Genomic DNA, 25,044 nt, shown 5'->3' with positions numbered 1-25,044 from the left:
ATTTTCCTACAGAAAAGCTCAACTGCAGGGGCCACAAAGACTCCTGAACACACTGTGGGAGCATGACAGGACCTGGTTCTGGCTCCTCTTACTGTATTCTACCAGAACATTGTTAGTGGTCCAATGTGAACTCAATGTGAACTCCCACATACCTTGGCGTCCACTTTGAGAGGAGTGTTGCGCTTTATAAAAGTTTTTGCGATGAGACTTTTCCCAATAGAACCTGGAGTCATCATTAGTATTTGATTTTTTTGCACTGTGTGCAGGAAACTCCTCATATGAGGAGGTGGTTTTACAACCTAAAAAATAAGATACTGAGTAAAATGACGGTTAAAAAAAAAAAAAAAATTACTTACTTAAACTGGGCTCAAAAGATTAAAATGCCCCTTAAAAAAAACAAAAACAAAGCACCAAATTGGAGAACCCTTTATTAAAAAAGTTTCTATATATTTTGCCCCCAAAATGTGTGATTCCATATTAATATGCAGAATGGTGGGAGGGCTGTGCAATCGATGCAAACCACAATTCCCCAATAACCCGATGGGACTCAGCGATATCACATCAATACCCATAGTTTGATGATTTTCAGTGACTATACAGGCAATTCAATAATTGGTTTGCACAAGTGTGGAAGCACCAACATTTAGCAAGCCTGGTTTTGAAACTGAACTGTCCTTACACTGCTGCGGATGGACATTAACCATAGCATTTATAAGTGGGCAATATTGACTAGAAGTATATGGATAACAAAAAGTGGACTATATTGCAATCATTCTTTGCTTGAAGGATCAATTTAGCCATTATATTGAACGGGTAAAATCTCCTACAACTACAAAGTCTACATTACAACCCAGCAACTTTTATTGGCCGGGAAACTCACTTTGCTAGGAGGACATGGGGGAGAAGGAGTTTTCTTCCTCGGAGGTGAATTCACTGGCTCATCACTAGATTGGTCACCATCAGACAGCTCATCCACAGCACGTTTATAGCTCTTTCGTCTGCAACAAGAATATACAATTTTTACCCTTAATCAAGTTACAGTATACCAGGTATTTGTTTTCTTGGCCAACTTGCAAACTTCCAGAAGAATTCAAGACTGCAGTCTTGTCAATCCTCACATAATGCGCTGTGAGGATTCTCTGGTGTGAGCGGTCATGTGACCCCCTTTCACCCCATTCAAAATTAAATAATAAAAATCAAACAAACATACACACACATATTTGGTATCGCCTGATCAATAAAAAATAAAAATAAAAATTAACCTGATCGCTAAACAGCGTAGCGAGAAGAAAATCAAAATGCCAGAATTACGTTTTTTGGACACCACAACATTGCATTAAAATGCAATAACAGGCGATCAAAAGAATGTATCTGCACCAAAATGGTATCATTAAAAACGTCAGCTCGGCACGCAAACCTAGACATGTTTGGCGTCTATGAACTCGTAATGACCTGGAGAATCATAATGGCAGGTCAGTTTTAGCATTTAGTGAACATAGCAAAAAAGCCAGACAAAAATCAAGTGTGGGATTGCACATTTTTTGGGCAATTTCACCGCACTTGGAAATTTTTTCCCGTGTTCTGTTTCTCAACACAGTAAAACCAATGGTGTCGTTCAAAAGTACAACTCGTCTCACATGGCCATATTGTCGGGGAAAAAAAAAAAAAAAAAAGTTATGGCTCTGGGAAGGAGGGGAGCGAAAAGCAAACGCAAAACCGAAAAAAGCTCCGGGGGTTAGGAAGTCAACATCTCATTTTACTAGAATGCCACGGATTTTTACCTTATAGTTTGATCGTCCACATCAGCATCAGTCTCTGTAGATAACAGAATGAAATATGTTACTTAGGTTTCTGATAAAAGGGTTCTCTGGGCTGGGATAACTACTTCTAAAAATCAGTAATAAGTTCATGGGATAAACAAAAAAAATAAAAAATTAAACTAATTTCTGATAATACTCTAATAGGCCACAAACCTAACTAAAGGAATGCTCAGCCAGTTGTGCTTACATCTGTTCTGCAGTAGCACATGTTACATTGTTTTCTTTTACTCTTGTTGAATCGCACAAGACATTTTCTGCATGCAACAAAACAGTTTATAGCGATACAGTCCTAACAGGATGACCGAGTGCTTAGATACATAATCTGCTCTGGAAGTTATTTAGAACCATTATTGTCCATTGTAGTTATATACATAACTAACCAGTACTCAACGACTGTCCAGTCACCATCGGTTCCGGCTCAGTGTCTGGCTGGTTGCTAATGGTAATCTTGTTAAAAGCCCTTGTTCGCACAGAATGCCTAAGGTTTTCTGGAGCCTGGAAAGCAAGAAACATGCAATATTGCACTTGGTAAGGTACAGATTCTGAAAAATAATTGAAACAATGCTCAGGTTTACAGCAAATGTGACCAGGCCAAATTTTTTTTTCAAACCTGGCACTTTGTGGGAATAAATCTGGAACAATTCAACAGTCTCAATTACTGCGCTTTTTTCGTGATACATTTTATGTTAATGGGAAATTTAGGTTGATGCGTTTTGTGTTTACTTAGAAAAACATCAGAAATTTGACCAAAAGTTAAAAAAAAAAAAAAATAAATGCAAGTTTCAAACTTTTAACCCCTTCCCGACCTGTGAAGCCACGTAGGCGTCATGAAAGTCGGTGCCAATCCGACCTGTGACGCTTATGTGGCGTCATGGAGGGATCGCGTCCATGCAGATCGGGTGAAAGGGTTAACTCCAATTTCACCCCATCTGCAGGGACAGGGGGAGTGGCACGTCAGCCCAGGGGGGGTGCTTCACCTTCAACCCCCCCAATCCCCCCCCCCCCACGTGGCTACGATCGCTCTGATTGGCTGTTGAAAGTGAAACAGCCAATCAGAGCGATTTATAATATTTCACCTATGAAAATGGCGAAATATTACAATCCAGCCATGGCCGATGCTGCAATATCATCGGCCATGGCTGGAAACCCTGATCTGCCCCCCGCCACCGATCGCCTCCCCAGTCCTCCGTCCTCCGTCCTGTGCTCCGCTCCCCTCCGTCCGCCTGTCCCCTCCTTCATACTTACCGAGCCTCCCGATGTCCGTTCGTCTGCTCCATGGGCACCGCCATCTTCCAAAATGGTGGGCGCATGCGCAGTGTTCCAGGTATATTTTGATCACTGATAATACCTATCAGAGTGATCAAAATAAAAAAAATAGTAAATGAACCCCCCCCTTTATCACCCCCATAGGTAGGGACAATAATAAAAATAAAGAAAATGGGTTGGAACTAGGCTTAGAACTAGCCTAGTTCTAAGCCTATGTGCACATGGTGCGGATTTGGCTGCGGATCCTCAGCGGATTGGCCGCTGCGGATTCGTACCAGTTTTCCATCAGGTTTACAGTACCATGTAAACCTATGAAAAACCAAATCCGCTGTGCCCATGGTGCGGAAAATACCGCGCGGCAACGCTGCATTGTATTTTCCGCAGCATGTCAATTCTTTGTGCGGATTCCGCAGCGTTTTACACCTGTTCCTCAATAGGAATCCGCACAAAAAAACACTGGAAATCCGCAGGTAAAACGCAGTGCATTTTACCTGCGGATTTTTCAAAAATGGTGCGGAAAAATCTCACGAATCCGCAACGTGGACACATAGCCTTAGAGTTGCAATTAGAGTTAGGGTTGGCATTAGGGCTAGGGTTGGAAATAGGGTTAAGATTAGGCTTGTGGTTAGGGTTATGGTTAGGGGTGTGTTGGGGTTAGTGTTGGAGTTAGAATTGAGGGGTTTCCACTGTTTAGGCACATCAGGGGTCTCCAAACGCAACATGGCGCCACCATTGATTCCAGCCAATCTTGCGTTCAAAAAGTCAAATGGTGCTCCCTCCATTCCGAGCCCTGACGTGCACCCAAACAGTGGTTTACCCCCACATATGGGGTACCAGCATACTCAGGAGAAATTGGACCCAAATAGTTGCTGCCCAGTTTGTCCTGTTACCCTTGCGAAAATAAAAAATTGCTTGCTAAAACATCATTTTTGAGGAAAGAAAAATGATTTTTTATTTTCACGGCTCTACGTTATAAACTTCTGTGAAGCACTTGGGGGTTCAAAGTGCTCACCATACATCTGGATAAGTTCCTTGGGGGGTCTAGTTTCCAAAATGGGGTCACTTGTGGGGGGTTTCTACTGTTTAGGCAGATCAGGGGCTCTGCAAACGCAACGTGATGCCCGCAGACCATTCCATCAAACTCTGCATTTCTAAACGTCACTCCTTCCCTTCCGAGCCCCGACGTGTGCCCAAACAGTGGTTTACCCCCACATATGGGGTATCAGCGTACTCAGGACAAACTGGGCAGCAACTATTGGGGTCCAATTTCTCCTGTTACCCTTGTGAAAATAAAAAAAATTGCTTGCTAAAACAATTTTTGAGGAAAGAAAAATGATTTTTTATTTTCACGGCTCAAAAAGATCATTTTTGTGACTAAAAAGTTAAATGTTCATTTTTTCCTTCCATGTTGTTTCTGCTGCTGTGAAGCACCTGAAGGGTTAATAAAAACTTTTTGAATGTGGTTTTGAGCACCTTGAAGGGTGCAGTTTTTAGAATGGTGTCTTTTTTGGGTATTTTCAGCCATATATAGACCCCTCAAACTGACTTCAAATGTGAGGTGGTCCCTAAAAAAAATGGTTTTTTAAATTTTGTTGTAAAAATGAGAAATCGCTGGTCAAATTTTAACCCTTATAACTTCCTAGCAAAAAAAAAAAAATTGTTTCCAAAATTGTGCTGATGTAAAGTAGACATGTGGGTAATGTTATTTATTAACTATTTTGTGTCACATAACTCTCTCGTTTAACAGAATAAAAATTAAAAATTTGAAAATTGTGAAATTTTCAAAATTTGCCAAATTTCCATTTTTTTTCACAAATAAACGCAAAAATTATCTACCTAAATTTACCACTAACATGAAGCCTAATATGTCACGAAAAAACATCTCAGAACCGCTAGGATCCGTTGAAGCGTTCCTGAGTTATTACCTCATAAAGGGACACTGGTTAGAATTGCAAAAAACGGCCAGGTCATTAAGGCCAAAATAGGCTGGGTCATGAAGGGGTTAATGACTATCCCTTTTCTTATTTAAATACATTTTTATTAACAAAATGTAACTATTTACAAAAAGGAGACATTAGGGCAAGTCAGGGATTAGTATTGATGTGTAGATCTTGATATGTCCCTTAAAGGGAACCTGTCACCCCGTTTTTTAAAGATGAGATAAAAATAGCGTTAAATAGGGGCAGAGCTGTGCTTTACATTAGTGTCTTTTGTGCCTTTATTCCCCAGCTATGCTGCCGAAATACCTTTGTAAAGTTGCCGTTTTGGGCTGTCACTCACGCTGGTCTGGTCAAATGGGCGTGGTGACATCGCTGTTTCTTCCCCCAGATCTTGCTTATCTGTCCGTTGGTGGCGTAGTGGTTTGCGCATGTCCAGCTGCCGAATCCACTGCGCAGGTGAAGGAAAAAGAGCGCGATCTGCGCTATTCCCCTGGTGATCGGTGGGGGCGGCCATCTTCCTGAGGCCGTGCGTGCACAGATGGAGTGCTCTGCTGCACGGGGCTTCAGGAAAATGGCCGCAGGATGCCGCGCGTGCGCAGATGGAGATCGCGGCGGCCATTTTCCTGAAGCCGAGATGCAAACTCCATCTCCATCTGCGCACGCGCGGCATCCCACGGCCATTTTCCTGAAGGCCCGTGCAGCAGAGCACTCCATCTGCGCACGCGCGGCCTCAGGAAGATGGCCGCCCCCACCGATCACCAGGGGAATAGCGCAGATAGCGCTCTTTTTCCTTCACCTGCGCAGTGGATTCGGCAGCTGGACATGCGCAAACCACTACACCACCAACGGACAGATAAGCAAGATCTGGGGGAAGAAACAGCGATGTCACCACGCCCATTTGACCAGACCAGCGTGAGTGACAGCCCAAAACGGCGACTTTACAAAGGTATTTCGGCAGCATAGCTGGGGAATAAAGGCACAAAAAAAGACACTAATGTAAAGCACAGCTCTGCCCCTATTTAACACTATTTTTATCTCATCTTTAAAAAATGGGGTGACAGGTTCCCTTTAAGGACAGAGGGGAGGGAGAAGTAAGGAAAGGAGAGGGGAAGGGAGAAAAGAATTTTAATCCAAGATATTTCCAGGATAAGAGAATATTTTGGTTAGTTATGATATTTATTATCTACAAAAGTACATTTTTTAGTTGGTCATATCTAAAAGTTTTATATGGAATATTTGCAAACTTTTTCCAAGCTGCGAAGAGAGCAGAAATAGTTTGAGAGTCCAGTACAGATGTCTTAAAGGGCCACTGTCACCCCCCCCCCCCCAGCCGTTATAAACTAAAAGCCACCTTGTGCAGCAGTAATGCTGCAGTCTAACAAGGTGGCTCTTTTAGTTTTTTATTCATTTATTACCTCAATAAAGCGTTTTAAAAATTGGCCACAAATACCAGATATTGTACCTGGAGGCGGTCCGAATCGTCCTCTATCAATCTCCCAACTGCCGTCACTCTTCTCTTCAGGGGCGATGGTCGCCGCCCCCTTCGCGCTGTTGCTTCTTAAATCCGGCGCCTGCGCTGTGCGTGCCTGCCTGGGGCCTGCGCAGTCTTCATCGTCAGTCAGCTCAGATGCAGGGTGCCTGACTGCGCCTGTGCGGCCACCCTGTTCCTGAATCCCCGCCCCGCACTGTGTTATTCATTATGCACAGTGCGGGGCTGGGGTTCCTGGGCATGCGCACTGCGCTTGTCAGACGCTCCCCCGGTCCCCCGCCTTCCAGCGTTGTTCTTTGTGGCTGTTCAAAACGTCAGCAATGAAACCTGTATATTCCGGCAATGCTGGAAGGCGGGGGACCGTCTGACAAGCGCAGTGCGCATGCCCAGGAACCCCAGCCCCGCACTGTGCATAATGAATAACACAGTGCGGGCCCCAGGCAGGCACGCACAGCGCAGGCGCCGGATTTAAGAAGCAACAGCGCGAAGGGCGCGGCGACCATCGCCCCTGAAGAGAAGAGTGACGGCAGTTGGGAGATTGATAGAGGACGATTCGGACCGCCTCCAGATACAATATCTGGTATTTGTGGCCAATTTTTAAAACGCTTTATTGAGGTAATAAATGAATCAAAAACTAAAAAAGCCACCTTGTGCAGCAGTAATGCTGCATTCTAACAAGGTGGCTCTTATAGTTTTTGGTGTATGTATTCCCAAAATAATGCGTTTTATAAATTCTCCAAAATACCTTTCTTTCGCCTGGGAGGCAGGTCCTCACCCCCCTGCTTGAAACGCCACACTGCAGTCACTCAAATCTTCAGGGGCGCTGGCACCGCCCCCTCCGCGCTGTGTTCGCATGAAATCCGGTGCCTGCGCTGTGTAGTACTGTCTGGTGCAGGCGCAGTGAGCTCTGGCAGTCTGACGTCACAGCCAGGCTTGCAGACTGCTCCTGTGCGGACAGTGCGGCCACCCACCTTGGTAATCCCAGCCCCGCAGTGTGTTATGCATTATGCAGAGTGCGGGGCTGGGACTCACAAGCAGGGCGGCCGCACAGGTGCCAGACAGTACTACACAGTGCAGGCGCCGGATTTCATGCGAACACAGCGCGGAGGGGGCGGCGCCCAGCGCCCCTGAAGATTTGAGTGACTGCAGTGTGGCGTTTCAAGCAGGGGGGTGAGGACCTGCCTCCCTGGCAAAAGAATTTATAAAACGCATTATTTTGGGAATACATGCACCAAAAACTAAAAGAGCCACCTTGTTAGAATGCAGCATTACTGCTGCACAAGGTGGCTCTTTTAGTTTATAACGGCTGGAGGGGGTGACAGTGGCCCTTTAAGAGTTTAATAAAAAGGTTATTAGTAGAGAATGAAGTGGAGACTTTTCCCTTAAGGAAGATTCGTGATCTACCCAGGCGGAAGGGCAGTCCGTTTTGAACCAGGCCTGACTTTGTTTCACAAGATTGGTATAATACGCAGTAAAATTAGGGAGTCCAAAACCCCCTGAAGATTTGCTTTTCATTAAAGGGAACCTGTCACCCCCAAAATCGAAGATGAGGTAAGCCCACCAGCATCAGGGGCTTATCTACAGCATTCTGTAATGCTGTAGATAAACCCCCGATGTATCCTGAAAGATGAGAAAGTAGGAATTAGTCCTACCGGTGATAGTGTTTCCAGGAGTCCATCATGACAGCACCACCAGGAGGTTGTCCTTCATATCCTTGATAGGGATAGGAACACAGAAGAGGTTAAATAACCCCTCCGCATCTCCACCCTTCAGTGATTTTACAACGTACCACACCAGGATGCATTGAACGCAATTTTATTGAACCTCTATATACATGTTCATATCACACATCAGACATGAATTAAAGGGAGGGTAAATAAGGGGTGCTGTCATGATTGACTCCTGGAAACACTATTACCGGTAGGACTAATTCCTACTTTCCAGGACGTCCCTCCTGACAGCACCACCAGGAGAAATATCAAATAACTACTATTTAGGGTGGGATTACAGCTTGGAGGACTTTCCTCCCAAAGACCGTCTGTTGATTTGACAGAATGTCTAGCTTGTAGTGTTTGCAAAAGGTATTTAAGTTAGACCAAGTTGCAGCCCAGAAGATTTGGTCCATGGATGCACCTGCACTCTCTGCCCACGAGGCAGATATTGCTCTCAGTGAGTGGGGCCTTTACATTTTCTGGAGGAGATTCACCGGCTGAAACATACGCAGCACAAATGGTGGATTTAAACCATCTGGCTAGAGTAACCTTTGAGGCTTTTTTCCCCCTTCTGTTCTTCCAGACATCTGGATAAAGAGGTTTGAGTAAATTCTCCAGCCGTCTGTAAGCTTAAAGTATTGTAATACTGTCCTTTTAACATCCAAAGAGTGGAGAGAACGTTCTTTGTCATTGTAGTTCTGGCAGAACATAGGTAATATAATTTCCTGCTTTCTGTGAAAGTCAGTCACTACTTTAGGGAGAAACGTAGGATCCAATTTTAAGATAATACAATCTTCCTGTATTTTTAAGTATGGGTCAGTTTTGGACAGGGCATGGATCTTGCCTATTCGTCTTGCTGACGTTATTGCGACCAGGAAAACGGTTTTGAATGTTACAGATTTTAGGTCTGCCTGATGTAGAGGTTCGTATGGAGCTTTACGTAATTCGTTTAGTACCAAGCCGAGATTCCAGGGGGGTGCTATACTACGTATTGTTGGCCTAATACGTTGCGTAGCTTTAATGAACCTTACTACCCATGGGTGATCGGCTAGTGGATAGTCATAAAAGGCGCTTAAATCTGAAAATTTGTACTTTTAAAGTACTAGGTCTCAAACCCATATCGAAGCCTGCTTGAAGGAAATTTAAGACCTGAGGAATATTTGGTCCTTGAAAGATGGATATTGGAGTTTTGCTCTGTGCGCAAAATTTCTTACAGATTTTTAGATACATAGCTGAGTTCACTGGCTTCCTGCTTTTTTGCATGGTTAAGATAACCGAATCTGATAGACCTTTTGATCTTAGGATCTCCTTTTCAAGATCCACGCTGAAAGATGTAGCATGTCTAGATTTTGATGGGCCAGCAGCCCCAGCGTCAGAGGGTTGCACCTTAGTGGTAGCAGAACTGGATCCTCCAACGGCATCCACTTCAGAAGAGGAAAACAGCTTCTCTTGGGCCAATATGGCACTATTAGGATTACTGTTGCAAGACTTTCCTGAATTTTCCTCAGAACTCTCGGAATTCGAGCAAGTGGAGTGAATGCGTAAGCAAGTTCCATGTTCCAGCTTTGTCCCAAGGCGTCCACCCAGGTTGGATTGTCTCAGACTTATTCGCCTCAAGGCGAAATACAAAGACAAAAGAGTTCTTTTCATTAAATCTATCTGTGGTGTGACCCATTGCTGGGTTAGCTGAACTAAGACTTTCGTTTAGAGACCACTCCAAGGGTTGCACCTTTTTTCTGCTGAGAAAGTCTGCTATCTGATTCTCTGAACCTTATAGATGTACTGCCGTGATGGACTTCACATTGCATTCCCCCAAGAGAATATTGATTCTGCTAGACCTTGGAGGTGACTGTCTCGGACCTCCCTGATGAAGAAGGAAAGATACCATGGTCGAGTTGTCTGAGAAGATCCTGACGTGACACCCCTGCACCTCTTGGCATCTTTTCAGTGCTTCCCAATCTGCTCTGAGTTCCCTGAAACTGGAGGAACTGTTGCATACCGATGTGGGCCATGTTCCCTGAAGGTAATGTCCTATGTTAGCTCCCCTGCCGCTTAAGCTTGCATCTGTGGTTACATTTACGCATGAAGACACTCTCCAGGGTCTTCCTCTTTTGAGGTTTTTTGTTAACCCACCATGCCAGAGACTGTTTCCAATTGTTGTCCAATGAATCTTTCTTGCCATCCTATACTGAAAGGACCTCCCGTTGAAGAATTCTTGAATGAAACTGGCTCCATTGTACACTGGGAATACATGAGGTCATTAGACCTAGACCCCTCATGGCTTTCCTGATGGAAATGTGTTTGCGTTTCCTTAGTGCCTGAAATTCTTGTTCGATTTTCCGTTGTTTTTGGTCTGGTAGGAAGGAGTATTCCCGTTCGGAGTCTAGTAGTACTCCCAGGAATATTTTCTGTCTTTCTGGTCTGAGACTTGATTTCTTTGAATTTATTATCCACCCTAGACACTTCAGGAGTGATATGGTCATTGTTAAAGACTCTTCCATCTGATGAGGCGAATCTGCTATCAACAACAGATCGTCCAGGTATGGGGCGATGAGAACGTTCTTTTCTCTTAAGTGGGCCATGACCTCTGTTATGAGTTTTGTGACTATTCGTGGGGTCGAAGTGAGACCGAATGGTAGGCACTGGAATTGGAAATTATGTATTTTCTCGTAGCTTTTTATTGCAAATCTGAGGAATTTTTGGTGTGAGGGATGGATGGGTACATGGTAGTACACATGTTTGAGATCTAGCGTGCACATTACTGAGTCCTTTTTTTTTAATTAAAGGTATAATTGATCGGAGAGACTCCATCTTGAAGCGTTTGTAAGCTACCCACTGATTTAATGGTCTTAAGTTTATTATTGTACGGTATTCTCCGCTTGTTTTTTTTAAAATGGAGAACAGGCTGGAGTAATGCCCATGAAATCGCTGGTGATGGGGTACCGGAACTATGACCTGCAGTTCTGAGAGCTCTTTTATGTCTGTTAACAGTCTTTGATGGACTGCTGACGACTCTGTACGTGTTAGGCAGTACCTTTTGGGGGGCAGCTGAGTGAATGCTATCCTGTACCCCTAGGTGATCGTCTGTAGGATCCACTGATTGAGTGATATTCTGCCAGCCCTCTAGGAAGTACTGTAGACTCCATCCTATATTGTTGGCGTCATTGTCTGCTGGGTCCTGACGATTGGTCTCGAAAGGAACCTCTTCCCCTGCCGCCTTTAGGGTAGCTCCATCTGCCGGAGTCCCCTTTCCCTTAGTAGTCCTGCCTAGGGTGGGAGCGAGTTTTCCGAAAGAATGGCACCTTCTTAGGCTTCTCTTCGAGAAAGCCCTTCTTGTCAGATGCTTTCTCGAACAGCTCATCTAGGACAAGACCAAATACATGAGAACGAATTCGAACAAAGTTTGTTTTTTGAGTATCTCCCGTCCAAGATCTTAGCCACAGGGCCCACCTTGCCGCATTTGACAGCGCGTTATTTCTAGCTGCAAAACGCACTGACTCTGCTGAAGCATCCGCCATGAAATCAGTTGCCATTCTTAGTATTGACAGAGACTTCAGAATTTCTTCCCTGGGAGTCCTGTCTTTAAAGGGAACCTGTCACCCCGTTTTTTAAAGAGGAGATAAAAATAGCGTTATATAGGGGCAGAGCTGTGCTTTACATTAGTGTATTTTTTGTGACTTTATTCCCCAGCTATGCTGCCGAAATACCTTTGTAAAGTCGCCGTTTTGGGCTGTCACTCACGCTGGTCTGGTCAAATGGGCGTGGTGACATCGCTGTTTCTTCCCCCAGATCTTGCTTATCTGTCCGTTGGTGGCGTAGTGGTTTGCGCATGTCCAGCTGCCGAATCCACTGCGCAGGTGAAGGAAAAAGAGCGCGATCTGCGCTATTCCCCTGGTGATCGGTGGGGGCGGCCATCTTCCTGAGGCCGCGCGTGCGCACATGGAGTGCTCTGCTGCACGGGGCTTCAGGAAAATGGCCATGGGATGCCGCGCGTGCGCAGATGGAGATGGAGTTCGCATCTCGGCTTCAGGAAAATGGCCGCCGCGATCTCCATCTGCGCACGCGCGGCATCCTGCGGCCATTTTCCTGAAGCCCCGTGCAGCAGAGCACTCCATCTGTGCACGCACGGCCTCAGGAAGATGGCCGCCCCCACCGATCACCAGGGGAATAGCGCAGATCGCGCTCTTTTTCCTTCACCTGCGCAGTGGATTCGGCAGCTGGACATGCGCAAACCACTACGCCACCAACAGACAGATAAGCAAGATCTGGGGGAAGAAACAGCGATGTCACCACGCCCATTTGACCAGACCAGCGTGAGTGACAGCCCAAAACGGCGACTTTACAAAGGTATTTCGGCAGCATAGTTGGGGAATAAAGGCACAAAAAAAGACACTAATGTAAAGCACAGCTCTGCCCCTATTTAACGCTATTTTTATCTCCTCTTTAAAAAACGGGGTGACAGGTTCCCTTTAATGTGGCCTTCCAGCTCGTCTACCCAGAGGCTCATGGATCTTGCTACAGAGGTGGCCACTATGTTTGTTTTCATAATCGCAGCTGACGACTCCCAGGCTTTTTGAAGGAGATCTTCCGACCTTTTATCCATCGGGTCTTTTAACCCAGATGAGTCTTCGAAAGGAATAGATGTTTTCCTTGAGACTTTAGCTACCGGAATGTCGATCTTTGGGACAGATTCCCAGACTTTAGCTTCTTCCGGATCAAAGGGAAGACGGTACTTGAAGTCCCTCGGGACTACTAGCTTTTTCCCCACATCTTCCCATTCTTCCAGTATCATCGCCGTTATATGGTTGTTAACTGGAAATACCCTATTTCTGCGGGTTCTCAGGCCCCAGAACATTTCGTCCTGAACCGATAATGGTTCAGTGGAGTCCTCTATTTTCATAGTACTCCTAACTGCCTTTAGGAGCACGTCCGTGTTTTCGGACGAGAACAGGTATCTTTTGCGTTCCTCCGGAAATACTACCGAGGAATTGTCAACTTCACCCGACTCCGGGTCGGAATATCCCGATACCTCTCCTTCTTCCGAACTCAAGTCCATATCCCATCTGGGCCTCTTAGGGTGAGGGGATTGGGGTGGCACCAATGCTGATACGGTAGCCTGGACTTCGCTTGGGGATGTCCTTGTCCTAAAATGTTAAAGGCCCTGTAACTAACGGATCTAAATGCCCGCTAGGTACTTCCCCACGTTTACCCACATGGTCCGTGGGCAGCTCTAAGGACTGGACGTCTGGACAACTATCACCCTCCATCTTACCAAGTCAGGTGTGCTGTCAGCTGTCCGTCATTAAATAGTCAGTCTTACCTGACTTCAAGACATCTAATTCGTCCTCCTTCCGAGCACAGCTGCTGGCATCTATGGTGATCGCAGGTCCCTAGCTGTACTGCACATGCGTCATCTGGAACGCACGCTGACCAGCTTGGGACCATCTGATCTCGGCGCCATCATGCCCCGGACTCTCCTCGTCGACGTGCCTTGGCCCGGAAACCACCGGCGCCACAGACCCCGGGAATTTGGCCACGTCCCCAGAAGTAGTCACCGGCGCGCTCCCCCTCTGACGCAAAGCGCCAGAACCGGAAGTTCGGGGAGACGCCGCCGGCTGCAAGTGGAGCTCAGGGGAACAGCGCCGGACACCACTGCAGCAGCCGCTGCCTCAGAGCCCCTTTGTGAAGGGATGAGGCAGCTGACGGGAGCACACTGCTGTACCTTATCGCGTGAGGGACCTCCGTCGGTATCATGCGATCTGAGGAGTCCCTCCAATGAGACTCCGGCGGCCCAGAGCCCCCGCCCCCTCCATCCAGGAGGAGAAGACCGCCCTCGGGAGCACCTGCTCTACCGAACCTGACATCCGGCATCAGGTAAATGCATTTTCTTCTGGAGAACACTCTCCCGCTTCTGTCCCTGATGGGGACAGGAAAAACACTGAAGGGTGGAGGTGGGGAGGGGCTATTTAACCTCTTCTGTGTTCCTGTCCCTATCAAGGATATGAAGGACTACCTCCTGGTGGTGCTGTCAGGAGGGACGTCCTGGAAAAAGAGGTTAGATTATACTCACCCAGGGGCGGTCCGATCCGATGGGTGTCGCGGTCCGGTCCGGGGCCTCCCATCTTCTTACGATGACGTCCTCTTCTTGGGAGTCACGCTGCTGCTCCAGCGCAGGCGTACTTTGCCTGCCCTGTTGAGGGAGAGCAAAGTACTGCAGTGCGCAGGCGCCGGGAAAGGTCAGAGAGCACCAGCGCCTGCAGTACTTTGCTCTGCCCTCAACAGGGCAGACAAAGTACGCCTGCGCCGGAGCGTGGAGACAAGAAGAGAACGTCATCCTATGAAGATGGGAGGATCTGGACCGGACCGCGACGCCCACCGCAGCGGGACCGCCCCTGGGTGAGTATAATCTAACCTTTTTCTCATCTTTCAGGATACATCGGGGCTTATCTACAGCATTCCAGAATAAGCCCCTGATGCTGGTGGGCTTAGCTCACCTTTGATTTTGGGGGCGACAGGTTCCCTTTAAGATTGGTAAAGCAAGAGTTTCAAAAACAAAATGTTCCAGATGAATTTGTTCAATAAATCCTGGAGGTTTTGAATATGTATTAATAAAAAGGGGAGAGGAATTGCCCGAAAATGCAAAGGCGTTGTCCTAGCAGTGGACAACCCCTTTAACCCCTGGTGCTTTTTTCGGTTTTGCGTTTTCATTTTTCACTCCCCTTCTTTCCAGAGCCATAACTTTTTTATTTTTCCGTCAATATGGTCATATGAGGGTTTATTTATTTTTTGCGGGACGTGTTGTACTTTTGAACGACACCATTGGTTTTAGAATGTCGTGTAACAGAAAAAGGGGAAATAAATTCCAAGTGCGGTGAAATTGCAAAAAAAAAAAAAAAATAAAAAAAGTGTAATCCCACACTTGTTTTTTTGTTTGGCATTTTTGCTAGGCTCACTAAATGCTAAAAACTGACCTGCCATTATGATTCTCCAGGTCATTATAAGTTCATAGACACCAAACATGTCTAAGTTCTTTTTTTATCTAAGTGGTGAAAACATTTTCCAAACTTAAAAAAAAAAAAAAAAAAAAAAAGCGCCATTTTCTGATACCCGTTCTCCATTTTTCGTGATCTGGGGTTGGGTGAGGGTTTTGATCGCCCGTTATTGCAATTTAATGCAGTGTTGCGGCAACACTTTTAGATTTTTGTTTTCTTGCTTCGTCATTTACTGATCAGGTTAATTTTTTTTTTTTTATTGATAGATCGGGCGATTCTGAACGCGGCGATACCAAATATGTGTATGTTTGATTTTGTTTTAATTGTTTTATTTTAAATGGGGCAAAAGGGGGGGGTGATTGGAGCTTTTATATTTGTTTTTTCTCCATATTTTTTAAAAACTTTTTTTTACTTTTGCCATGCTTCAATAGCCTCCATGGGAGGCTAGAAGCTGCCACAACTTGATCGACACTGCCACATAGGAACGATGCTCAGAGCACCTCTATGTAGCAGAATTACTGCATTGCTATAAGCGCTGATCACTGGGTGGCGCTCGCAGAAATCCGGCATAACGACCATAGGAGGTCTCAAGGAGACCTCTGGTTGTCATGCCGACACACCGATGACCCCCAATCACGTGACGCAGGTCACCGATGTGCGCATTTCCGGCCAGATGGCTGAAAGCGCTTGTTAAATGCTGCTGTCAAGAGTTTGGCAGCAGCATTTAACTAGTTAATAGCCGAGGGCGGCTCGCGGTTCCACCCGCCGCTATTGCGGGCACATGTTAGCTGTTCAAAACAGCTGACATGTCCTGGCTTTGAGGTGGGCTCACCGCCGGAGCCCGCATCAAAGCGGGGGATACTGCCATCAGCGTAATAGTATGTCCGATGGCAGTAAGGGGTTAAAGCAAGCCTGTCAGCAGGATTTTGCCAAGTAAATACAGACACTGTCACGTTGCTGCTGTTATACTGATTAAAATGATACCTGGGGTGAAGAAATCCATCTATCAGTGCTAGAAGTTTTTAGTTAATGATATGCTCGTGCTCCACGTTGGGACTGTGGGCAGAGTCTTATCTTCCTGAACTAAACCAGAGAAACAAAGAAAAGGCCTCCCCCACAGGCCGCCCCAAAACACAAACATGTTCCTCATCATAGAGACAGACTGTTTGTGCTTCGAGGTGGCCTGTTGACAGGTCACTTCATGGTTTCTCTGGCTTAGAGAAGGAAGATAACACTCTGCCTACAGTCCCGCCCCAGAGCATGGGCATCTCCTTAACTGAAAACTTCTAACACTGACTACACAAGAACCACAAGACAGATTTCATTACCCCAGGTATCATTTTAATCAGTAACAATGTCAACATGACAATGCATGTAGTTTCCTTAGCAAAATCCTGCAGACCGGTTCACTTTGTTCTGAACAGGTCACTATAGTTGGCAGATTAAGGCCATTATTTGGCCTTAAATGGCCATGGCAACCATAGGGATCACACAATCATGATCTCACGGTGCTGATGGGGTTAAAGACACTTAACCATCAAGATGCCGTAGTCACTATTGACAGCAGCATCTAAAAGTTAATGGGCATGGTTGGTTCCGACACCAATAGTGACTGATACAGCAGGATGTCATCCATAGTGTACAGCTGCTGCATTTTCACCTGTCGAGAGATGCTACTCACATCTCAGCTCGGTAAAGGGACATACTGGTGTTCAGTAAAGTCTCGCCATTTTTGCACAAATCCAAGCGATGCAAACATTTTACTTCTTTTCAAAAGCATTTACACCAGAATTGTTTAATGAGTCAGGCCTTAATGATCAACTACGACTATACAAGTCAACTCAGTTCACATATGCATAAAAATCTACAATACTGTGCCGACTCCGTCATATCCTTTGTGCAACCAATTTGGCAAAGTGTTGTGGCTTTCAGTGTAAACCGCATATCATGTAGGCCCATTGACCCAATCACCCAAGCATATGCTACATAGCTGCTACACATATAGCTTCTTCCTTACCTCAACAAGTTCAGTAGTCTTTGGTCTGTAAAAGAGAATTCATTAAAAAAATTTAAGAAAATTTGGTGAAAAGAAAAGAAAACCATTTTGCAATATATGCAAAGTGTAAATTCAACTACAAAGTCCATAATATCCCTAATACAATATGTTTGTAACATAGTTGGACCACAGAGATTGTTTGTAGTGTTTATTACTTGTTTTCAAATGGTTTTCTTTTTTAAAATCACTGCTAACTTAAGCAGTATCCAAACTTGTAATCTTAATTACTGTGGTAGTTACACAAGTGCCACTCCATACACAGCAATTTTTCTCCATGTCGCGGTGTTAATAGAACTCAGCATCTGGTTATCATTACACTTGGCATTTACAGACAAGTAAACTTTCAATGGAAGGCTACACGCAACAAGGACTCACTTGAACCGCAGGCAGTGTTTCTCCTGAAATGACTTGCCATCTGTCACCTTTGCAGCGGCATTTTTGTAATTTAAACTATAAAATAGAGAGCAGCTACCAAGTGGAAGGATCCCAAACTACTTCTTTTAACCACATCTTGGCATTCAAAGTCTGAACCAGTTAAAGAAGTGACAAAAGATGGAATATATCCACAGCAACTCGTTTATATGCTGTGCATATGTCCATTCTTTATCGCATTTTTTTAGCGCTTTTTCAGACAGGTTCCAAGTGAAATTCACCTGTAAAAGGCCTCATGTGCACATACCCCAATTGTTCAGATGTAAAGAATATAAGAGGCAAACAGCAGTGCTTGGAAAAATAGCATGACAGCAGAATATAGAAGTGCAGTACACCGCAAAGAACATTTTTTTTGATGTGGTATTAAAAGTTTTTCATATCAAGATCTTCAAAATGGTTCAAGAATTGTGTCCATTGTTTGTAACATGTTCTGCAACTTTTAGCACAAAAAGTTGCACCTTTCGTTACATAGTGCAAAAATTGCAACGAAAAAAAACATGCGAATAAAGTCACTTCAAAAAAAGATAAGGGAAAAAAAAGGCACATATGCAGTATTGAAACAGACCTATTGTGGTCACCTTGCATTACAGTACATGTGTCCTCACCGGAGAACCAGTATGCTTGATAATCTAGAAATTTAATTAAATGGAAGGAGTTAAGATAACAATGCTCCTACCTAAGTTTCAGAGTGACTTCTTCATCCATTACTTCAATAGAACTCTGGTCTGGAAGAGCAAAACAAATTATGTAACCAACAGTCTACAGGGTAATTAACTGTAAATGTATCAGGACATGGGGCACTTACAGCTCTTGTAGCTAGAAGATGATGACATCTCTGAAGCTTTTTTCTGTGAAACAGATCGGCGGATGGATTTGTGCACAGCTGCTCTGGTCATACTTTCGCGCTTGCTAGCGAGAGAGTACTGATTAGCCAGAGATGCGCGGCAGCTGGTTGATTTCCGTCCAACAATACTGCGGCGGACAGACCGGCGGTCAGATTTTGACCCTGTGGGTGTCACGCTGTAGTTTGACAGTTCCAGTGATAACTCCTTGGCAGCTTGTGAAACAGGCTGAGCACATTCAAGTTTGAGGTCCACTGACTCAATAACAGCCATCTGTGTTTTAGGTGTAGAGCTGTCGGCGATCTTTAATTTGGCTGCAGTGCGACCATTCTTCTCGGGCGTGGAAAGCACTGAAGGCTCGTCAGCAACGGCTGGGGGAGCCATTGGATTAGGTGGTGCAGATGAAGTTGGGACCACAGTTTCTAAGGCAGGATTTTTCTCTGCAGAGACTGACTTTGTTACCTCACAGAGCTGCACCTCTGCACTAAGACGTTCCTCTGCACTAATCCGCACTTGCAAAATTCGGTCGTTAGGTACATTTGATGAGAGTTGTTTTAGTGGTTTCTCAGCTACTGGCACACACATCACGCTGGCTTGCGCCTTGGCTCTTGTCATTTTCTTAGGCTGCTGTTCAGTCTCTTCCTGAATGGATGTATCAAGTGGTTTAATAATATGTCGAGAAGACATTCTGCGCACCGATGTGCTCCAGCTGACATTGCTTCTTCTCCTGGATATCCTGAAGGAAAGTATTAAACAATAAATAAAGAATTGTTCATGAAATGCAAATTGATCTCTATACTATAATGATTATGTAAGTCTGCTTCCTGTGTTCAGTCACAAGACTTCGTTGCAGACATTCCCCTTACCTGCGACTACTAGGATCTCTAATTTCATCTGGCACAATTGACGCTCTCTTCTTCCTACGTCTCTTCTGAGAGGGAGTCTTTGGCATTAGCTCTGGCTCAGCAGTGAAATCACTGATGGCAGAAATGACATACATTTAGAAAACATCTAGCCACTTGTTTTCCATTTTCAATTACAGCAGTGAGAAAATGTATACTATGCAGTCAATTACTGTGATATAACAAAAAATCACTATGCAAGATTTCATTAATTCTAGAAGTTCACAGTTTTGCTACAGTAAACTTGGCAAATCATATCGCTACACTGTATTAGCAATTATTAATTGGCACAGTGTCACTGCCACCTATAAGGCTACTTTCACACTAGCGTTGCTTGCTGTACGTCGCAATGCGTCGTTTTGGAGAAAAAACGCATCCTGCAAAGTTGCCCGCAGGATGCGTTTTTTTCTCCATAGGCTTGCCTTAGCGACGCATTGCGACGTATGGCCACATGTCGCATCCGTCGTGCGACGGATGCGTCGTGTTTTGGCAGACTTCCGGCACAAAAAAGTTACATTTAACGTTTTTTGGTGCGTCGTGTCCGCCATCTCCAACCGCGCATGCGCGGCCGGAACTCCGCCCCCTCCTGCCCAGACATTACAATGGGGCAACAGATGCTTTGAAAAACTGCATCCACTGCCCACGTTGTGCTACATTAACACACTGTCCGTCGGTACGTCGGGCTGACGGTTTGTGACGGCCCGTACCGATAGACTAGTGTGAATGTAGCCTAAGCCTGCAACAGGTTAATGGGATTGTAAAGAAGCAAGTTTACAATGTCTGTGCAAAGTGGTGATCTACTATATGCTCAAATCATTCACGTGGTGAAATGTGCATAGAAAAACCACAATTGACAAAAGAAACTATGTGGTATGGTACCACTAGGTGTATGGGCCCCCTAATAGTTGCTCGAAACGAGGTTCACAAACCATTTGGAGTTACTTGTGATTCCACACAGTTGAACTCACCTGCTGAACATCTTTTTAGCTGCCTCTTCTATTTCCAAGAGCCATACCATGTGCTTGAGGTCTATAAGACTAACAAAATCTTCTGTTTTGCGGGCACAAACCTGCAGAAGCTGTGACAAGCTCTCCGGATCGTTCATGGTGGCACCTGTACAAAGAAGACTATAGCTGTATTAAACATGCTTATAGCATCCTATAGGCCAATGTTATGCCTCCAGTTATGTAAAATGGGAAAAGAAAACCATCATTAAAAGGGACTGCCTGCACAGAACGACTGTTCACACTAAGTACATACACCTTCCCAGCTGCTTGATTTTCTTCCATCTCCACCCTTTTTTTTGGCTTCATGACGCCAGAGCTGTCAAAGAAGAGGCAGGGAGGTGGAGATTTAGGGTATGTGCACACGTAGAATGGTCCTCTGCGGATTTTTCCGCAGCGGATTTGATAAATCCGCAGGGCAAAAACAGTGTTTTTCCTGCGGATTTACCACGGTTTTTGTGCAGATTCAACCTGCGGTTTTCTATTATAGAGCAGGTGTAAAACCGCTGCGGATTCCGCACAAAGAATTGACATGCTGCGGAATGTAAACCGCTGCGTTTCCGCAAGGTTTTTTCCGCAGCATGGGCACAGCATTTTCGGTTTCCCATAGGTTTACATTGTACTGTAAACTCATGGGAAACTGCTGCGGTTCCGCAGCAAAATACGCAACGTGTGCACATAGCCTGAAAAAACAAGGTGTTATTCAAATGATTGGTCATGATGTGAAGCACTGAGACTTTAAACATTCGGTGCTGACAGTTACTTAAAGATGGGCTGACAATATTAGATCGGTGGAGGTTTGCCTCTGCTTCCAATCTACGATTTTTGAAGAGGCCATGGTACCCCAGGATTGCAAGTCACCCTTATTATCAGACACACATCCATACTTTAGTAATGTCAGTGCTTGGCATCACAAATTACTATAGCCTAGTCCTATTTGAGTTAATAGACCTGAGCCCTAATAACAGGCAGCCGATATCAATAAGTGCAGAGCTGTACAAGGAAGAGGACTGGGATCTTACTGTAGTGCTATGGCCACCTCTGACAATTTTTCAATGAGAGAGAGGAAATAGAAAAAAAAAACAAAAACAAGAACCTGTCAAATCAGAAAATGCTTGTCAACTGCAGTATGCAGTTCCCTTCTGTTCGCGCAAAGTGGCGCAAGTATAGTGTAACAGACTGGGACACATGAAACGTACATAAGTAAAAACTATGGGCTAATTTCAGAATGCTGTAGATAAGCCCCTGATGCCAATGCGCTTAGCTCATCTTAGATTTTGGGGGTGACAGGTTCCCTTTAAAGAAAATCTACAAAATAGATTTCTTCAACTGAGAGGGTATCATAATCAGTATGAGAGAGCCAATATCGCCTTGTCTGTACTTTACTTGGTAAAATGCTGCCGACGGGTCCTTCTGAGACCAAAGGTAGACATTATGTCCATTCAGTTGCATGATCCTGCAGCCAGTGGACCACTGATTGGAGTGGGAAGTTTAAAAAAAAAATAGCGGTCATATCTATGACACCAGAGTGACAGGTTGTGACTTGACAACCTGCTTCACTGGGGAGATCACAGTTCATGCCTTAAAGCACCACTCCAGGAGGTGGGTTTTTTTCAGTGCTGGAGTGGTGGAAATAATCTAAGTTACCTGCCCCTAGTATTACAATTACCAGCCAATGTCTTTAGTAGTGATGAGCGTGTATACTCATTGCTCGGGTGGTCACCAAGTATTTGTGAGTGGTCGGAGATTTAGTTTTTGTTGGCAGCTGCATGATTTACAGCTGCTAGCCAGCCTGAGTACAGGTGGGGGTTGCCTGGTTGCTAGGGAATCCCCACATGTATTCAAGCTGATGCGTTGAAAAACTGCATCCCCTGCCCACGTTGTGCCGAATTTTCACAACGTCCGTCGGTACGTCTCGCCGACGCTTCGTGACGGCCCCGTACCGACCGAACTGTGAAAGAAGCCTTAGTCACAGCTCTGTACAAGTCCAAGAATCAGAACGAGGGTCTCGTATACTTACATTGACAGCCTGTGACCATTATCTGACTTGCAGTCACAAGGTTTTGGCCTGGTTCTAGAAAGAGCTAAAGACTAGTGATGAGCAAGTATACTCGTTGCTCGGGTTTCTCCGAGCATGCTCGGGTGGTCTCCAAGTATTTGTGAGTGCGCAGAGACTTAGTTTGTGTTGCCTCAGCTGCATGATTTACAGCTGCTAGACATGCTGCCCAGTCAAAAGTCCCAAGGAGGAGGGGGCGGAGTTCCGGCCGCGCATGCGCGGTAGGAAATGCAGGACCAGACGTACAAAAAACGTTCCCTTGAACGTTTTTTCGTGACGACGGTCTGCCAAAACACGACGCATCCAGTGCACGACAGATGGCCATACGTCGCGATCCGTCGGCAATACAAGTCTATGGGAAAAAAAACGCATCCTGCGGGCACATTTGCAGGATGCGTTTTTTCCCCAAAACGGAAGTGTGAAAGAAGCCTAACGAATCACCCAAGCAGGCGCGACCCAGCAGGTCAAACTGCTGGGGACCCACCTAAGTGGGGCTGGGAACAGAGCAAGATGGCAGCTGGTAAATATAGGACTAGGGGCAGGGAACTTACATGAGTAGAAACCACTGCAATAGAAAGAAAGAAAAAATAAAGCAAAAACCTATTTTTTTTTTTTTTTTTTAACAGTCACGGCAAGTTGAAGCAAGACCAGATATGAGGAAAATAGATCTAATACCAGAACACATCAGCAGGATGTATGGCAGCCCTAGATCACTGGAGCTAATTCACCATTGTCACCAAGGCAGACAAGACAACCGCTGCTCGCACGGACATGACAGGACTAGTGATGAGCGTGTGTACTCGGTGCTTGGGTTTTCCCGAGTATTTATGACTGCTCGGAGATTAAGTTTTCATCCCGACAGCTAAATGATTTACAGCTACTACCCAGCCTGAGTACATGTGGGGGTTGCCTGGTTGCTCCCCACATGTAATCAAGCTGGCTAGTAGCTGTAAATCATTCAACTGCTGTGATGAAAACTAAATCTCCGAACACTAACAAATACTCGGAGGACACCGGAGCCTGCTGGGGAAGTCTTTAGTAACGAGTACGCTCGCTCATCACTAAACAGGACATCACATTAGGGTGTATATGTAAGGAGCCAGATATGGCAGCTACACAACCGGGACCTGCTCCGAACTGCAGTGCCGGAACTAGCAGGATCGCTGCTGTTTAACAGCGTCACCACTACTCACTGACCGCAACATTTAAAGGGAACCTGTCACCGGGTTTTCACCACCTCATGCAAGAAGCCGCATAATGTAGACACAGGAACCCCGATTCCAACCATGCGTCACTTACTGGGCTGCTTGCTGTAGTTTTGATTATCTGATGTTAAAAGTGATTTTAAGAAGACTAAAACATGCTGCTGGGTAGTCCTCTATATTCCTGAGCTCTGTATAACCCCACCACTGATTGGCAGCTTTCTGCCTATGCACAGTGTACACAAAAGGTTATAGAGAGCTCAACATTCACAGATGTAATCGATCAGCTGCAGATAAAACAGGGATTGTATCAAAAGTGCACCAACTAGTCCAGTAAGCGACATCACTGGAATCGTGGCCTCTGCCCCTACATTTTGGGGCTGTCAAATGAGGTAGCAAAAACATGGCGAGATTCCCTTTAAATGGTTTGGTTGTCTTTGTGCTGGATCCCAGCAGTTATAGCTGCTGCCCTCCATCCTGAGACAGCCGGGGACGGCTGAACGATAGAAGCCCCTCAATAAAGCAGAGCACAGTGCTAGCAAACAGCGGCAGGTTCGGCGCCCCCCACACCAACACATAGGCTCAGTCTCCATAGTATAAATCATCCAAAGTAACCAAAACCGGGGCCATGGCGGAGGCAGGAGGACGTGCGACACGGTGTCCCACACAGGCGACAAATCGTGCGGAGACGCGCGGCCCCTGGTACCTCACACACCAGGACGTGGAGCGTTATACTGGCTGCGCCACCGGGCACACCTGCCCGAGCACAGCGGCTCTGACCATAATGGAAACTACAGAAGGAAACGCTTATCTTCCGCCACATGCGGGGATAACACAGCTGCCGCTCCTCACCTCTCCCGGGTCCGGTGTCCCGAGTCACACGCGTCTTTCCTGCCCGTGTCCCTGCCGCCCCGGCGCTGCAGACGCTCTCTACTCTCCCGCTCAAACCGTTCAAATGGTTCAAATCCTAACGGCTGTAGCCGGAGGTGCCGTGACGTCAGTAGGAGGAGCTATAGGGAGCCATAGAGTCGCGCAGTGTGGAGCTAGAAGGTCGTAAGAAGAATGCGCGCCAGTCACGTGATAAACAGCTGTCACTCAGCATTCTGCTCGTGTTGTGCGCAGGCGTCTGGACTTGTAGTCAGCGCCTGTCCCAAGGGGGCGCACCGCGCAACGAGTCAGCACGATAAACTTCGGTGGAAGTCATGGAAGGCTACTTTCACACTAGCGTTTTTTTGCAATGCGTTGTTTTGGCGAAAAAACGCATCCTGCAAAGTCGTCTGCATGATGCGTTTTTTCCCCATAGACTATCATTAGCGACGCATTGCGACGTA

The 25,044-nt window shown here is 45.7% G+C and overlaps 1 protein-coding gene across 2 annotated transcripts in view; it reads right to left on the bottom strand.

Moving 5' to 3' along the window:
* The window catches only part of INCENP (inner centromere protein), a 29,310-nt gene extending 4,563 nt beyond the window's left edge, over positions 1-24,747 (bottom strand). The window contains exons 1-10 of one of the 2 annotated variants that reach the window (XM_077287968.1): positions 24,566-24,747; positions 20,420-20,564; positions 19,416-19,526; positions 18,513-19,285; positions 18,384-18,432; positions 17,237-17,261; positions 2,201-2,315; positions 1,782-1,815; positions 881-998; positions 153-299 (exon numbers count right to left, since the gene is read on the bottom strand). In XM_077287968.1, the coding sequence (XP_077144083.1) occupies positions 153-299; positions 881-998; positions 1,782-1,815; positions 2,201-2,315; positions 17,237-17,261; positions 18,384-18,432; positions 18,513-19,285; positions 19,416-19,526; positions 20,420-20,556 (1,509 nt within the window). In that variant the 5' untranslated portion in view covers positions 20,557-20,564; positions 24,566-24,747. Of the gene's footprint in view, positions 1-152; positions 300-880; positions 999-1,781; positions 1,816-2,200; positions 2,316-17,236; positions 17,262-18,383; positions 18,433-18,512; positions 19,286-19,415; positions 19,527-20,419; positions 20,579-24,565 lie in introns of both variants that reach the window. The other variant, XM_077287969.1, reaches the window with a different exon arrangement.
* Positions 24,748-25,044: the final 297 nt, after the last annotated feature.

Source organism: Ranitomeya variabilis, chromosome 2 (genome assembly GCF_051348905.1).
Source record: "Ranitomeya variabilis isolate aRanVar5 chromosome 2, aRanVar5.hap1, whole genome shotgun sequence".
NCBI lineage: Eukaryota > Metazoa > Chordata > Amphibia > Anura > Dendrobatidae > Ranitomeya > Ranitomeya variabilis.
The sequence above is the reverse complement of the archived record's forward strand: the minus strand, read 5'-3'. Positions and strand labels throughout refer to the sequence as shown.